Source organism: Mycteria americana, chromosome Z (genome assembly GCF_035582795.1).
Source record: "Mycteria americana isolate JAX WOST 10 ecotype Jacksonville Zoo and Gardens chromosome Z, USCA_MyAme_1.0, whole genome shotgun sequence".
NCBI classification, from domain to species: Eukaryota; Metazoa; Chordata; class Aves; order Ciconiiformes; family Ciconiidae; genus Mycteria; species Mycteria americana.
Window position 1 is genome coordinate 70,309,626 of NC_134396.1, and position 15,328 is coordinate 70,324,953.

Genomic DNA, 15,328 nt, shown 5'->3' on the forward strand with positions numbered 1-15,328 from the left:
ACTGGATGCTACACAAATAAAAAGCTCTTCCAAAAAGCTGATTATCTAAATGAGGGAGGGAGGTTAAGGGAAGGCAACAACAGCAACCGAGGTGACTTGCCTGTAGTCATCTAGCTTGTCAGGAGCAAGGAAAGAAGGGACATCCTAGGTCTTTCAGACCTATCTGATGTGCAGGACTCTGGATCCCACTTTTCTGTTTTATGTCCTAATTACTCTTTCCTGTGTTACTGACTGTATGGAAAGAAGCAGACCTGCTTGCTGCCCAAAAACAGGCCAAGGACTGAGCAGGGAATAGAATATGAACATCTCTTGATGAGGCTAATTAGTCTGGGTATTGCTGCTATCAGCTATTAGTGGTCCATGCAGAGCTTTTCATTTGCAAGTGTTTTTCAAAAGTTAAAGGTGCAAAAAGGTAGGATGCCTTTTTCAAATCCCAAAATACAGTTTCAGATCTGCCCGTAGCCTTTAAACCATGCCTGGTGAGAACACCACGCCTGGCAACATTCACACAGGGTGGAGGTACAGGGGAGTAAAAATTACTTTGGTGATGTATCTGGGAGACCAGAATTAATTCTGTCAGTGTGGCAAATGTTCTTGTTCTCTGTAATATAGGATGTGTTGGGAAGTGTTGTTTAAAAATTCATAGAAATCCTGTTGAAATAACACAGTCAGTTGAGTTGATGCAGTATTTATTCAGATGCTGAACAGTTTACCCTTCCTTCCCATCTACTCATCATCCAGGTGGGAGGGAGCTCCACTCAGTACATTGCCTTTGAAACCACAGCTCTCATTCTCCTTCACAGTGAGCCCTGGTCCACAGGGAGGCTTTGGTGACTCCCTTTGACTTTGGCGGGAGCTTAGTGTCAGAATAAGTCATGGACCAGAGCCCCTTTATGTCACTTTGGCTGTGAGAAAGAACCTTCTTGTCAACTGAAGACAGAGAATATTAAGGGAATAGTTTCACATCGGTAAATACTTCACCTTTGGCAGTAAATACTGATTTACAGTACCGCCACCCCTCCCTTCCCCCCATCCTTGCTCTGTGCCACCATCAACCCCTCCCCTCACATCTGCCAGTGCAGCTGTTTGCATGGCTTCTCTCTGGGTGGGAGTGGAAGCTGAACCTGGGCTCAGAAGCAGACAGAGGTGGTGGTTTGGTTTTTGCCAAGATATTTTTAAGCTGGGTGAGTTCCTTTATCACAGTCACAGACCAGCCACATCTGCATTTGTGCTGACAGAGCTGAGGGAATGGCGTGTACTGGGATTGCCACCAAGAATTTGTCTTGTGAAACCCCAGCCTGTGCCAGGAGGGAAAGGGATTGCCAACACAGAACTAGCACCTGGTGTAATGAGGCAACCATAAGGAGCCTTAGCATAAACGGAGACTAGACCCATAGATATCACAACAAAAACATACCAACAAGGAACATGCTTCCAATGAGCAGTTTAAATTTCCTTCTTTTTTTTTTCATTTTTTCTTTTTTTGAATTAATGCACAGAAAGGGCTAAAGAAACTGGGAACCTCACTGTACTGTCAAGTGGAGGAACCAGGAACTCTCGCTGTTGGGATGCTCCTTGTTTCTCCAGTTCCTTGGGAATGGCTGATGTTTGCCAGGAAAATGAGAAACTTGTTATGAAAGGAGGAGGACTCAGGAGGGTAGCAGTGGCTGTGGGCTGCTGCAATCCTGCTCTCATGAAGAGCATATTGCCTGCTTTATTTTTGCACCTCTTTCTGGCATTACAAAAGTGTGTTACAAATTTTACAGAGGAAGGGGAGAACGGAAGAAAAGGGGAAGGGGCCCAGGTGTGCTGGCCTAGGGCTCTGCAGTCCTGTTTGTCCTCTGATACTCTTCCAGCTCCGATTTCCTGTCCAGGGCGAGTTGCAGCTCCTGCTTGATGATTTCAATCTGCTTCTCCAGCTCCGTAAGCTCTTGCATCACTGAGGTCCTAGCAATATTGAGGGACTCTGCTTTCCCGTTGGTCGTTAAAGAAGCCGGAGTCTCTCTCCTCACCTGGGGCAGGGGGATGTCTTGGTGCTGTCGGATCGTCACCTCATTTTGCCCTTCATTGGTGCAGATATATTTCTTCCGGTGACAGTTGCCCAGACTGGCTGTATTCCACACAGCATGCTGGCTATTCCCTACATGGGACCTGAACAGAGATGTGAGAGTTAATGAAATCAGAGCCTGCTCTTGTGTGTATGCGAACCTCCCCTGTGAGCCATCCTACTGGAAAAATATGATGCTGCTGTTACGAATTACACAGAAATATTACTCCTTTATCCTTGGAATTATTTTTCTTGAGAAGCACAAATCATGAACGTAAATAGCCAAATTTTTGTCATTAAACCATAGCAGAGACTAGAACAGAATCCTAAAATCCATCTTCCCCCAAACTTTTTTTTTTTTTTGTTAGTTATAAAATTATAATCCTCTCAACTCTGGCTCAGGAGAACGCGAATCCTCCTCCATAGCTTTCTGAAAGTTTTTGTGGTTGCAATGTCCTAAGTTCATTACAGCATCAGTCCTTTGTGTGTTAGTACTCTGTGCTAGCTTGGGCATTTGCTCCCATGGAGGAGGAAAGAAGCTGCCTGGAGTTGGTGTGGAGAGATGAAGGGGAAGGTGTGCCCTTTGGACTTGAAGTCTTGAGGAGGAGCTGCCTGCGCTTTGGGGGATGGACACAATGAAGTGTATCCAAACCTTGCAGTGTACAGACATGAGCTTCCTGACAAAATAAATAGAATTTGGAGTTTTCATGTTGGTGGAGAAATTACCATTTGGGAACTTTTTCAAATGCTTCAATGTTTTCTTGTGGAAAAGTCTTTCCAAAATACTTTGATTCCAGAGAATCTTTTCCCTCTTTCTTGGGAATTTCACTCCGCAGCCCTCCCAAATCAGAGCATTTCCCAGGGTTTCTTCCCAAATAGAGGAGCACCCTGTGGCCTGCACTCTCCAACTGGAACATAGGAAGCATGGAGTCTGCTGTTGTGGGAGAGGAGCTTGGCTTCCTACCCGCTTTACCTTTTGGCTAGACCTGTGTGCATTCGTTTTATAAACTGAGGTTGAACCTCTGAAGTAGCTGCTGTTAAACCTGCTCCATCATAGAGGTCTTCTGTGGGTCTCCTTGGACAAAATGCCTATTAGTGTGAGCTAGCAATCAGCAAGTTAAGGAAGAGGATTAACATTTCAGGACTGGGATTGCTGAAAACGGTTGGTTTCAGGAGGAGTCTGGAGCTCGGAGTAGATGCTTTTTTCATCTGCCTGCAGAGAAGGAAGTTAGAAAGTGGAAATTTCTTTAGAGCAGGCGGCAATCAGCAGTATTTGCAAAAAGATGGGATGGCAGAGAGGGAGGAGGGGAGGCTTTAGGCAGGAGTGGCAGCCCCAGCCTGGGTCATGCTCCGGAGGGCTCAGGGAACCCCAGTGGGACACGTATGTAGGGTTGTTTATTTTTGTGTAGATCAGCAATTTTCTGATACTTCAAAATAAAAGACAGGAAGACTCTCAAGTCTTGTGCTAAATTGGATGTGTGTTTTGTGATGCAGTTGTTAATCCTCGGAAGAGATGAAAACAAACAAGTACCTCTTAAGCACGTTTCAGACAGGGAATACGATAAGCTGCAGCCCTTTGTTTTGTACATATTTCTCAGAGTCATATCGTTAATCCATAATTTCCAATACATTTTTCTTTCCTCTCACAAATCAAAACACAGGTTTTTTTTAAGCGTTAGTAACTGACATAGCTTCTGCTGGTGGTGGTGGTGGTGCTTTTGTCTGGGGGTCTGGGCAGGTGGTTTTAACAAAGGCTGGAGTCCACAGTTAACACTCAAGTTTTGTCAAGTAAATGAAATCTTTCACAACTTGGCTACTGATGCTGAGCAGCTCTCCTAGGTTTTGGAAAGTTACAACCCGAAAAAAGCAGTGGATTTTCTTCCCTGAGGGAAATAGCAGTAGCATAATACAAATTCTTTCCACCTCTTTTCTATATCGTGGTGCTTTTAATAATTGCACAGTCCCCAGCAGGAATAAAAGAAAGCGTAATAATATAATGGATTTGAGAGCCCTGGGTCATACCTTGCCATATCAGTGTTCATGACAAGCTGGGCACCATGTTACTAGGTGTCTTGAGTTAAATTCACCATAATTCTGTGCGAAGAGCAGCTCAGACCATGAGAAGAGCAAGGACGGTGGGTGGGTGTGCATGCACACACGCATGGGTTGGATGCTGTGTGGGCTGAAGTTTTTGGGCAGCAGCACATCTTCACTCTCAATGTTGACAGAATATTTGTGTGGTTCCTTTTCTAAGCCATTCTCTGTGGGTCTTATGGACATCTTGTGTTATGAAATTTTTGCACTGCTCAATATCTGGCAAATAATTCAGCTGGTGCTTTTCGTATCAGCAAATATACAGAGAGCCCCCTCCCCTGGCAGACTCTCCCTCCGGCTGAATTAGTGCCTCAGGTTGTGGGAGTGTGAATGCTACCACCCAGCGAGGAGGGTGTAGGAGGAGGAAATGTTTTGCAGCAGTCACCTCCTGGTCCTGCTGTTCCAAGATCAAAAGCAGGGAGTTGCTGTGTGCAAGGAGGTGCCACGCTATGGGGTTTTGTGGGGCAATAAGATGAAAGAATGAACAGAGGAAATTAATTGCATGTGCTTTTATATACTTGTTCGTATATAGGCAGTCTAGAAGCTTATAGATGTTTACTTCTTACATTTGCTGCCATTAGTGCACGAATGACAAACTAAACACAACATACATTTACATACATGGGTTTTACTCGTGCCAAATACCTGGGAACAGCCTGGAAGACATTTCTTTTCTATAGTCTGTGGCTGAATTTATCTGTAGAAAAGCAATACTGCTGCCTGCATCTTTAAAAAGTGCACTAATAGTTTTGAGTTACTGAGCAAATGTATAGTTTTAATAAAATGCCTTGTGTTCCTGGGAGCTATAGACAAGATTGTCTCCTCTTCAGAAGACATAGGCTATGAAAACAAGACAAGGTTGTTACCTACTTCTTTTCTCCAACAAGAGTTGTTTGAGACAAAGGTTTCTGAAAGGAGTGAATTTTCCTCTTCTCAGATTTCTTATTTCTCATTCTAATAAATAAGAAAGCTGAAAAAGTTTCTAACATACATAGTGCCTGATCTCTCACTCACTGTGAAGCTATCTCACAGGACCCTAGCTATCTGCCAGGGCTTTAGTATGGGAGTAATTAATTGCCTAAAACCAAGGGCAGCAGACTTAAACTGCAAAGCCTGTCTTTAGAATGGGGGTGCTTTTATTAGCTGTATGTGAAATCATGAAAGAACAAAATTTCTAGATTTAATACTTTCTGTTGGAAACAGTTAATTTCTGCCTCCCTGACCCTTGTCACTTCTATCTTGTTTCCTCTTCTTCGGTTCTTTTATCTTTGGGGTGTATTACGTCCATAAGTAGATATCCAGACACAACATTCTTCATTTCAAAGTAACTTTTGTAGTTTGTGTTTTAAGGCATGCAAAACTTCCTACCTCTTTTCTACTCGTTTTGTCTTAGACTGGCGTTTGTCCTCAATAAATGAACTGTTCAGAGCACGATGTAATCTCTAGAGGGAAAAGAAGAAAATACATTAGTAAAAACAAGATTAAGAATAGCTCCATAAATAGATAAACAATTTGGGCTTTGTGTGATGGACTTGAGCATAAATTATTTTGCACGTTCAAGGATACAAGCAATGTCTGTGCTTTGTCATTACAACAGATTTATTTTCCCGTAGTTTCCCAAGGAAGGGCAATCTGAAAGGCTGATAAATAGTTTGCAAACGATCCTTGGTGTTAGAATTCCTCAGGAAAAAAGTGGATCTTGGCAAACTTCGTTATTTTCTAAAATATCTTTTCCACTGTGCTGCTTTACTCGCTGGGTGAAGAACTGGCTGGATGGCCGGGCCCAAAGAGTGGTGGTGAATGGAGTTTACTCCAGTTGGCGGCCCGTCACAAGCGGTGTTCCCCAGGGCTCTGTGTTGGGGCCAGTTCTGTTTAACATCTTTATCAATGATCTGGACGAAGGGATCGAGTGCACCCTCACTAAGTTTGCAGATGACACCAAGTTGTGTGGGAGTGTTGATCTGCTTGAGGGTAGGAAGGCTCTGCAGAGGGACCTGGACAGGCTGGATCGATGGGCCAAGGTCAACTGTATGAGGTTTAACAAAGCCAAGAGCAAGGTCCTGCACTTGGGCCACAGCAACCCCATGCAACGCTACAGGCTTGGGGAAGAGCAGCTGGAAAGCTGCCTGGCAGAGAAGGACCTGGGGGTGTTGGTTGACAGCTGCCTGAATATGAGCCAGCAGTGTGCCCAGGTGGCCAAGAAAGCCAATGGCATCCTGGCTTGTATCAAAAATAGCGTGGCCAGCAGGACTAGGGCAGTGATCGTGCCCCTGTACTCGGCACTGGTGAGGCCGCACCTCGAATACTGTGTTCAGTTTTGGGCCCCCCACTACAAGAGAGACATTGAGGGGCTGGAGCGTGTCCAGAGAAGGGCAACGAAGCTGGTGAAGGGTCTGGAGCACAAGGCTGATGAGGAGCGGCTGAGGGAGCTGGGGTTGTTTAGCCTGGAGAAAAGGAGGCTGAGGGGAGACCTTATCGCTCTCTACAGCTACCTGAAAGGAGGTTGTAGAGAGGTGGGGGTCGGTCTCTTCTCCCAGATAACAAGTGATAGGACAAGAGGAAATGGCCTCAAGTTGCACCAGGAGAGGTTTAGACTGGATATTAGGAAATTTTTCTTCACTGAAAGGGTTGTCAAGCATTGGACCAGGCTGCCCAGGGAAGTGGTTGAGTCACCATCCCTGGAGGTATTTAAAAGACGTTTGGATGAGGTGCTTAGGGACATGGTGTGGTGGTGGTCTTGGTAGTGTTAGGTTTATGGCTGGACTCGATGATCTTAAAGGTCTTTTCCAACCTATACGATTCTGTGATTCTGTGATTTAAAGCAATATAAGCTCTTCCTTTTTGTGACTTTTGCTGCAAAGTAACCAATTCCTTTAGAGCAAACACCTAGAGCAATTTTCTTCCATTATTTTCCCTAGAATAATGAAGGAAGTTACCCAGCACTTCTTGCATGCATCAAAAGTTTGGGAACCCATAAGTGAGATAAAATGTTCTGGTTAGCCAGTTCAGGATAACAACACTCTTGCTTCTGGTGTCCAGAAGAGTTGTAAAGTTACAACTGCAAGTGGAAAGGTCCCTTCTGTAGGCTTTGCAGTTGTGAATATTTGAACTGTTTCTTCTTCTGTGCTTCTCATTCCATCATTAAGTAAGCCCCTTCAAATTCCAGAAGCTGCTGTCACACTTCAAATGCCAATCATCAGAGCTCTTACAACCTTTTACACCTTGTTCTTGTCCAGGCTTTCTTAATCAGCCACATGACTTTCACAGGGTTACTTCTGAATACGTACCTGACTTGTATGGAGCCAGTACTTCATCTTGGATTTCTTCTTGATTCGTGGTAGGACCAGTCTGTACACGATGTGTTCCCCAATGGTAGTGAGAATGGACAAGCCAAACCCAATGCACAACATCACAAAGAGCCCAGAAAAATGCTTGATGCCCATTTGCAGTGTCTGTGAATAAAATCAAAAGGGGAAGTTAATGAGGTAGTCTGTTAAGTGTATTTTAACAGATGCTTCTGTTTTCTCATTTAGAAATGTGGTCTGACTGAATACACCATGGTGAAATACTGCAGAATGGTCTGGATACTGTTCACAACAAAGCCGTTCTGTGTTGCAGAAAGCTCGGTGTTCAGTCAGAGCAAAGGACCCGTCATGGGAATGAGAATCAGCCAAAGACCAGGGAATTTTTTTCCTCATGCTGTTTCCCTAATGAGATTAAGTGTTGAACACGTATGAGAATCCAGTATTTGTCGTGGCTTTGCATTTGTAAAAGCAAATATTGCTTGACAGAATACAGTCAATGAACTGTAGAGCAAGTCCTTCATCAGCAGTGAGCTAAGACCGACTGTTCATATTTTCTGGGAATTGATCATTAACTTCCCCTTTTTGTGCTTTACCCTTGATGGAAGGTCATGGAGAAAATGTTTTGAAGTAGTAGCACGAACATGGCACCTCTCCACTCCCTACATTAACAGGGCTGAAAGTGTGTTTGTTAGGAACCCTGACTGCAATTATGAAAAACAGGAGCACTCTCACCTTGTTCTGTCAACCTACTCTTTTCATGTAGGATAGGAAGCCTTTAATTCATTTGAGTCTCTTATTGGCATGAATCATGTTTGAAGACCAAGAAACCATGTGCAGCAGCAATCTGTACGACAAACACCTGTGCTCCAATGGGTGGGTCAGGCTTGCATGTTATGTATGATCTCGGTACCTTTATTCTTATGCTTCTATAACTCAGTTACGAGTTTATCAATAACTAAAAAGTCTTGCTAATAATTACTGCCCACGGACTACTGCAGAAATATTTCCAAGAATACAAGATCTGCTTGTACCTTTCTATTAAAGAATGTTATTCTGCACATCAGAAAACAAAGGAGCAGAAAACCATGTGTCAGGAGATGATACCTGGGATGCTATCACCCTGGATAATTGACCTGTGTGTTCCTTCAGTTTGTTGTTAGTTTAATGGGTGGGTGGTGGGGGGGTTGTACTTTTTTATGACTATAGCCGTGTAATCCAGAAAATAAACTGGATTCAGCTGAAAGATAAATCAGTGGCAATCTGAAAGCTGAAAGAATCTTTGAAAAATCTGAAGAACACACCTATACATATATGCTCCCAGGCTGCTGCTGTTTGGTGTAATACAGAACAGTCTACGGGTGGGCATTGCCATAAACTCCTTTGGTGGCAGGAACCACTGGATCAGCTGGGTGAAGGTCCTTTTGCTTAGCTACTTGAGAAGTAATGCAGAAGTCCCCAAAGGCAGGGGAGATCGGTAAGGAGGCCTGATCTGCTAGTGTTAGGTTGCTGTATGGTAGGGAGCATTTATATTGCTCTGAGAATAGGAACTAGGTTTAATGGAATATGACAAAACTCTAGCCATTCAAAATAATAATAAAAAAAGAGGCACAGTGGCAATTGCGGTGGGGATTCCTGCATGCATGAGGTGTCTCCTCCAGCCTGAGGTCAGTGTTTGATGCCACTCCAGTACTGCTGCAGAGAGAACACTTGGCCAGCTCCTTGCATGAAAAATAACTCCCTTGGCTTCAGTAAAGCTGCTCTGATTTATGCTGATGAGGGTCTGGCTCACTGTCCTGTCAGCTCTGCAGAATAGTTTTCTACCTTCCCTGGAAACAGGTGAAAGAAATTCCAGCACTGGCACCTCAGATGGGTTTTTCACTTGTAATGGATAGCTTTTGAAATTGTCCCAAACAAGACATCTTTTCCTAGGAAAGGAACTGCCAAAACAAAGCATCAGTAATATTTCATCTAGCAATAAAGAAGATAATGCATTGAAAGACCTGCCTGATAAAGGCTGCACAGTAGAGGGAAATTTTTGAGACTAAATTAAGTGGGGAAACAAGGTAGGGGAGACATAATTAGCAGTGTGTCTTGCAGTGTATGGAGTAATTATTTATAGCAATATCAGCACATTTACATACCATTGTAAAAAGGCAATTTATCAGCTGTTCATAATTACTGTGGACACACACATGTTAAACAATAAAGGACACCATCTAATACAGGCGCCTCTCATTTTCATAGCTTCGAGATGATCGGTATCAGAGAAACAAGCTCTACTTACTTTGTAGTTTGTGTATGTATTTGTATGTGCATACATAGAATATATTTGGAAAGAGCAGCAATAACCTGGATTCTCAGTATCACTGCTTTCCTGTCTGCTGAAGTGGTAGGGGTCAGGTGTGTGTGTGTGTTAGGTCTTTGCTGGCAATAGAAAACCAACTGATGACTTTCTCTACTGCGGTATCTTCTTTTCTTTCTTTTTTTTTTTTTTTTTTTTTTTAACCCAGGGCATATTCTCCTGGGTTACCCAGGATAAAAATACAGTCCTTGCTCCAACTTCGTAATCATAAATTCAGGAGGTAGCTCCCTGTGTTTTAGGAGAAAGAACTCAATTATGCCCATGTGGTGATTCTGAAGCAATAAGCCGCCATAGTCAATCCTGTGAAGGTTACAGCTAATGGGCACTAAATGCTACACTAGCAACAGCCTCCAAGTTATTTTCCACTTGCAAATTGGGAAATTGGCAGTTTCTGAAAACCAACAAATACAAAACCAGAAGTGGAGGTATTTGCTTTTTTATATAACCTTGGAGAGACTTTTCTGATTTATCAACACATATCTGCAATTCCTACCTAAATATTTCCTGCCATCTCCTCTGTAGTTATATGCTTTTTCTTTGGGCCTTGAAGAGAAGGAAGGGGATGCAGAGATGAGAGTTTGATATTTGAAGAGGGAAGCAGAGACAAAAAACAAGACTCAGTGATTTTATTATTGGATTTCATGGGCAAAACTCCTGCTTTACTCCCTACTACAAGAGACTGTAAATGCTTTACTCTCCCTGGTTGTACTAAGAGCAGCGAATAAGCCAACGAATACGCCTGTGGTCCAGCTTTGACTAATTAGAAGCCTCTAGAGAGTTTTGTGCATACTTTGCAGGTTGGCAGCACAGCACAGCTATTGGTGCTACACAGTGCTGAACCCAAACACTAAATAGAGATATCATGTGTGTATTAGCTATAAGAATAAGCTATCCTTTTTGATAGCATTTTCCCCACAAGGATTTTAAAAAGCTTTGCTGAGATGAGGAAGTTAAATTTTGCAGCACCTCTGTGAAGAAGGAATTATTTCCAGCTTCACTAGGGATAAATGGATATGAAGGGCAGATTTCTAAACTCATTTGGGCATCTCAGTAGGTTTTCAAAATCCTACTGATGCTGATGCTTGTATTTAGGTAACTAAACAGTATTAAAACCTGTCCGTGTCTCCAGATCATAGCATTTCTTGTAGCTGCAGAGACTGTTATTTATTTATTTATTATTTGTCCTTATGGCTTTCTGTGCTCTCAAAGAAGTGGCAGCATTGAAGTACTATATACTTAATGTCTTTAGGGAGATTATCCTTAGCAAAGACTGCTGCCCATGGCTTTAGGGTTTCAAGTGCCAAATTTTAAGATACTGTAAATCATTGTCTCGCATTAGCAAGACAAGTTCCTTTCCCCTCTTGCTGTGAGGAGTTTTGCACAGATCTTGAAAAATACTTCCTTTTGTAATAAATCTTTTTCTTTCAACTCATCCATTATCCAAGCCCTGTCTGTAGTGGGAAGAACAACAATACACATATCATCCAAATTAGGTACTGAGAAGATGTTTGCTTCTGTGATATTACAGGCTGGTGAATTGGGAATAAAAGCTTTGTCTCCTCAGAGAGTGAACTATATTTTTTTTCAGTTTCAACAGGTGAATCTAAATCTGTTACTCATTTCTAGGAGACTCAAAACATGCTTCTCCTGACTCTTTCGTCAGACTCCGTACCCATCCACTCCTTTCTTCAGGACCACTGTGGAAAGCACTTTTTTCCCCAGGGCAAGTCCAGATGCCACTTCCCACATTGAGACGACCCCTTTACAAAGCGACGTCTGTCATTCTGTGACACCCTTCTTCATAATGTTCCCAGTCCTCCAGTAAGCAAGGGCCAGCTCTGCTCCCCAGACAGCATACATACAGACTGAGCAAATTGTCTTGGCAGCAAAATCGTTGTTCCTGTTCTTTGTGTTAGTTTTTCACACACTGGTAACAAGGTACCATGAAAGGTGACTGACGGGCGGCTTTTATTTATGAGCACAGGGCAGTTTGTTCTGTTTGTGGAGGGGTCTGCGTGGCCTTCCCTTGACACCTGCAGCGCACCAGAGACAAGCATATAAACCACAGCTTCAAGGTAATGTCTAGAAAACTGACTGTTGAGTTGTCCGGTGATTGGCATAACAAAAAAGGCAACTAACTGTTGACCTTTAAGGAGACTAGGCAAAGCTCAGAGCAGAAAGGCACAATTTGCTGGATCACGACTGGATAAAATCACGGCAAGATGAATGAGGCACTGTCTGATTATGCATCCTGGGTGATGCCAAGGCCAAAGATCACCAATTCAGGCACAAGCCATGGCAGGTCAAGTTTGAGAAAGTTCCTTCAAAGACTCCAGAGAAGAGCTGTCAGTAGATCCCACCACTGATGAGAGAAGAAGAGAGGATGAAAGGACTTTGTCTTTGCTGTGTGCCTGGTCTGGATCAGACAGAAGCCCGTGGTCAGTGGCCGATCCTCACCATTAGCAGCATGGACCTCTCCCTCAGGCACCGGCAGGAGGTGTGTGGCACTGTGCCCTCCCCAGTGTCACCACCTGTGGAAAGTGGTGGGTCTGCAGTAACGGGGTCAGTCTGGGCTGGTGTTGTTTGTGTGCTTGCATATATTGTTATTGTAAGTGTCGGGTTAGATGCTGTTTGTGTGAAGCATCAGTAAGTTGTTGGTTTTAATACCTGGGATACTGTTATGTAACAATATATTATTTTTTATTCCATGTATTGGTTGTTATCTGACTGAACTGCAAATCAGTCTCGAAGTTCTACAGCTTCAGTTGTCCTGTGACAATTGCGAATGGAGAATATATAAACCTTTCAAGGGAAATAGAAGAAACAGTTTTAACAATAACATGTTTAAAAATGTGGCTTAAAAGCTATGAAACAGTCTGTACACATAGTTAGCTTTTCCCAAAGCCTGACTACTCCCTGGACCAGGAGGGGCCCTTCTCTTTCATACTGTCTTGAGAAACTGTGGTGTGCCAGCTCATCTCCTCTGCACTCTGCCCTGACCATTACTGCCTGGTCTGAACAGTCAAAACCACTGCTAATTGTTCAGGCTATCCGCCCTGCCTGCTGTCACAGTGGCTTAGTGCCTTAGCTGTTTTGCTACCATGAGCAGAAAGTTGCAAAGCTGCCAATTCGCTGTATTTTGGTCCTGAAAAATGCCACAGAAAGAAAGAATTTGCGGTCTCTTCTGAGCTTGGGTGCAGCTAATGTGCTGGAGGGGAAAGTCCTAGGAGCCTGGCTCCTGCTGAAGTGGCATTAATGAGAATAACAGTAGGGCAGAGGAAAGGCCGAGTGTGTTGTATGCAAATTGAAAACGAATGACATATTGATTATGTCCAGATGTAATATGTGCAAACATAACTCTGCCAACCCCAATTCCCTCCTGCGCTATGCTCTGCCCTAAGTAGGGACTTAGCAAATTTACAAAGAATTCCTTTGAGACTAGAGTATGACAATTTTAAATCACGAGTATTCAGGCGATATTGCTAGCGACTAGCAATCAGTGTGAACAGCCACTGCTACCAACAATTAATTACTTGTGGTGGAGAGGGTAAGATGCAATTCACTGCAGCAATTCATTCCAAGTATGAGTTAGCTGCATCCCCCATGAATGATCCAGTGGGTGCTGGCGAGTAGTCTTGGGCTAGAGTAAGATGTAAGATGTCTTGGGCAAGTGCTTCTGCTGAAGAGGTTCATACAGAACAGTGGAGTCAAGCCCTACTGACCTCTGCACTTTCAAACTCATCTTTATTTGGTTTCTCAGCTTGAGAAGTCACTGCAAATTTTCCAGCCCCAGTCTGGATCATGCCTTTCCAAGACAACTTTGTTTTCAAATGGAATTTAGAATAGCAAAGTGCTGCCAGATAGAGAGAGATGGAAAGAGCTAGCAGTGAGTTCTGCCACAGGAAATATCATTCCCAGTGTAAGACTAGAAAAAAATTATGAGTAGGAAGATGAATGTCAAAACAAATCTAAAGAAAAATTAACCTCAGTGGGCAGGAGCGGCAAGTGTATAAGAATCAGGTACCTATAGAGGTAATGACAAAAAAGGAAGATGGATATTTCACCTGTTTAAAGGCTATACTGATCAATATTTCACCTACGTATATTCCCATTTTTGGGTCATTACTCTTGGTCAACAGGTGCAGTGTGTCACAGACCGAATTTATCAAAAAGATGTAGAAAAATGCAAAGCCTTACTCTAGCTATCAAAAGACAATTGCTGGGTCTTAGTTTGGTATATAACACATGTGAATGACTACCCACTTAGAAGCTGAGACTTTTTCAAAAATGAGTTATCTGCGTCTGTGTTGAGCATTGTCCACACTTCAGTGAATCTGTTGCATGTTACTGTGACTGACTGCATGGAGTTAAATAACAGAGATTTCTGGGCTGTACAGGAGTAAAGGATACAAACTGACATAAAGATAAGACCAGGAATAATTCCCATGCTTCTTGACGTAACGATGGGGAAGCTATGCTTTAGAGAGTGTCTGCTGCTTGGGCCCCCTGTTTAGTTTAGTAAATTTGTCCCATCTGTGAAACTGCAGTTTCTAAAATCTGCAAGTTCTTGGCCAAGAGGAGTGGATGAAGAGGAGCGGATGCTCATGGGAGATGCAGTAGAAGTAGAAGAATTCAGGAAAAGGAAGGTCTGGACTTAGGAGAACTTACCCCACAACGGCACAGACTTGGAAGTGGTCTTTTGTTTCTGCTTACTCTTTCTGATTGCATAAGGCCTTTGAGTACGTGAGGATTTGCTCAAAGACAAAGTCTTTGAGTGACTTTTTAGAGTCCTTCAGTTCAGTCACCTGAACCAGCTTGTTGGACCTTGACCTCTGGAGAAAAACTCAGTTATGCATGTTGGGTTAGCACAACTGAAGATCAAATAAGGACTACAGTCAGATAACCAGCCCCAGAGCACCTAGATCTGCCTTCCTTTCTGGCCATCACGTGGAGGTTACACTCAAAAGACTGAATTACTTTAAAGCACAGCATGTCTTCCAGCTGTGACCCCATGCTTAAAACCTCCCTTAAAACCCTATGCTTAAAACTTATTCAACACTGAGAAAAAAGGAAGTCCATGGGACTATTCACGTGACAAAATCAGAATTTTCTTTTCAGACTGGAGCAGCTTTTTTCTCACCTCCTCTCCCTTTGTTGGCAGGCCTTGAGGAATCTTTGAGTACTTAAACCATGCCATTGTTTTTTCATGCCATGAACAGAGGGATGTTTAAGGCTTACCTGGAAACCAGTGACTCTCAGTATTGCATCACTGAACATGAAGGAGTTAATGAAAATCTAGGGAAGTGAAAGAACTCGGTTTGCCTCAGAGATAATGTACTAGCAATAGCTGTGCAGGAAAATGGTATGGTCTTTCCTTGTATTTTTAAATTGCAAAGGGCTTTCAGAAGAGTAACTGTAAAAATGACATGCTGCCTATCAGATTTTTTTTCTCTCCAGTTTGAATGCAAGGTTTATTCTATCTTTGCTCATGTTTGCTTTTCTTCACAAAAAGACAAATCC

At 43.1% G+C, this 15,328-nt stretch overlaps 1 protein-coding gene across 1 annotated transcript in view; it reads right to left on the minus strand.

The window, feature by feature from the left end:
- Nucleotides 1-1,226: 1,226 nt before the first annotated feature.
- GRIN3A (glutamate ionotropic receptor NMDA type subunit 3A) overlaps nt 1,227-15,328 on the minus strand; it is a 73,386-nt gene continuing 59,284 nt past the window's right edge. Inside the window, exons 7-9 of the mRNA XM_075488290.1 lie at nt 7,429-7,593; nt 5,510-5,583; nt 1,227-2,151 (exon numbers count right to left, since the gene is read on the minus strand). Coding sequence (XP_075344405.1) covers nt 1,815-2,151; nt 5,510-5,583; nt 7,429-7,593 — 576 coding nt within the window. The 3' untranslated portion in view covers nt 1,227-1,814. The remainder of the gene's footprint in view (nt 2,152-5,509; nt 5,584-7,428; nt 7,594-15,328) is intronic.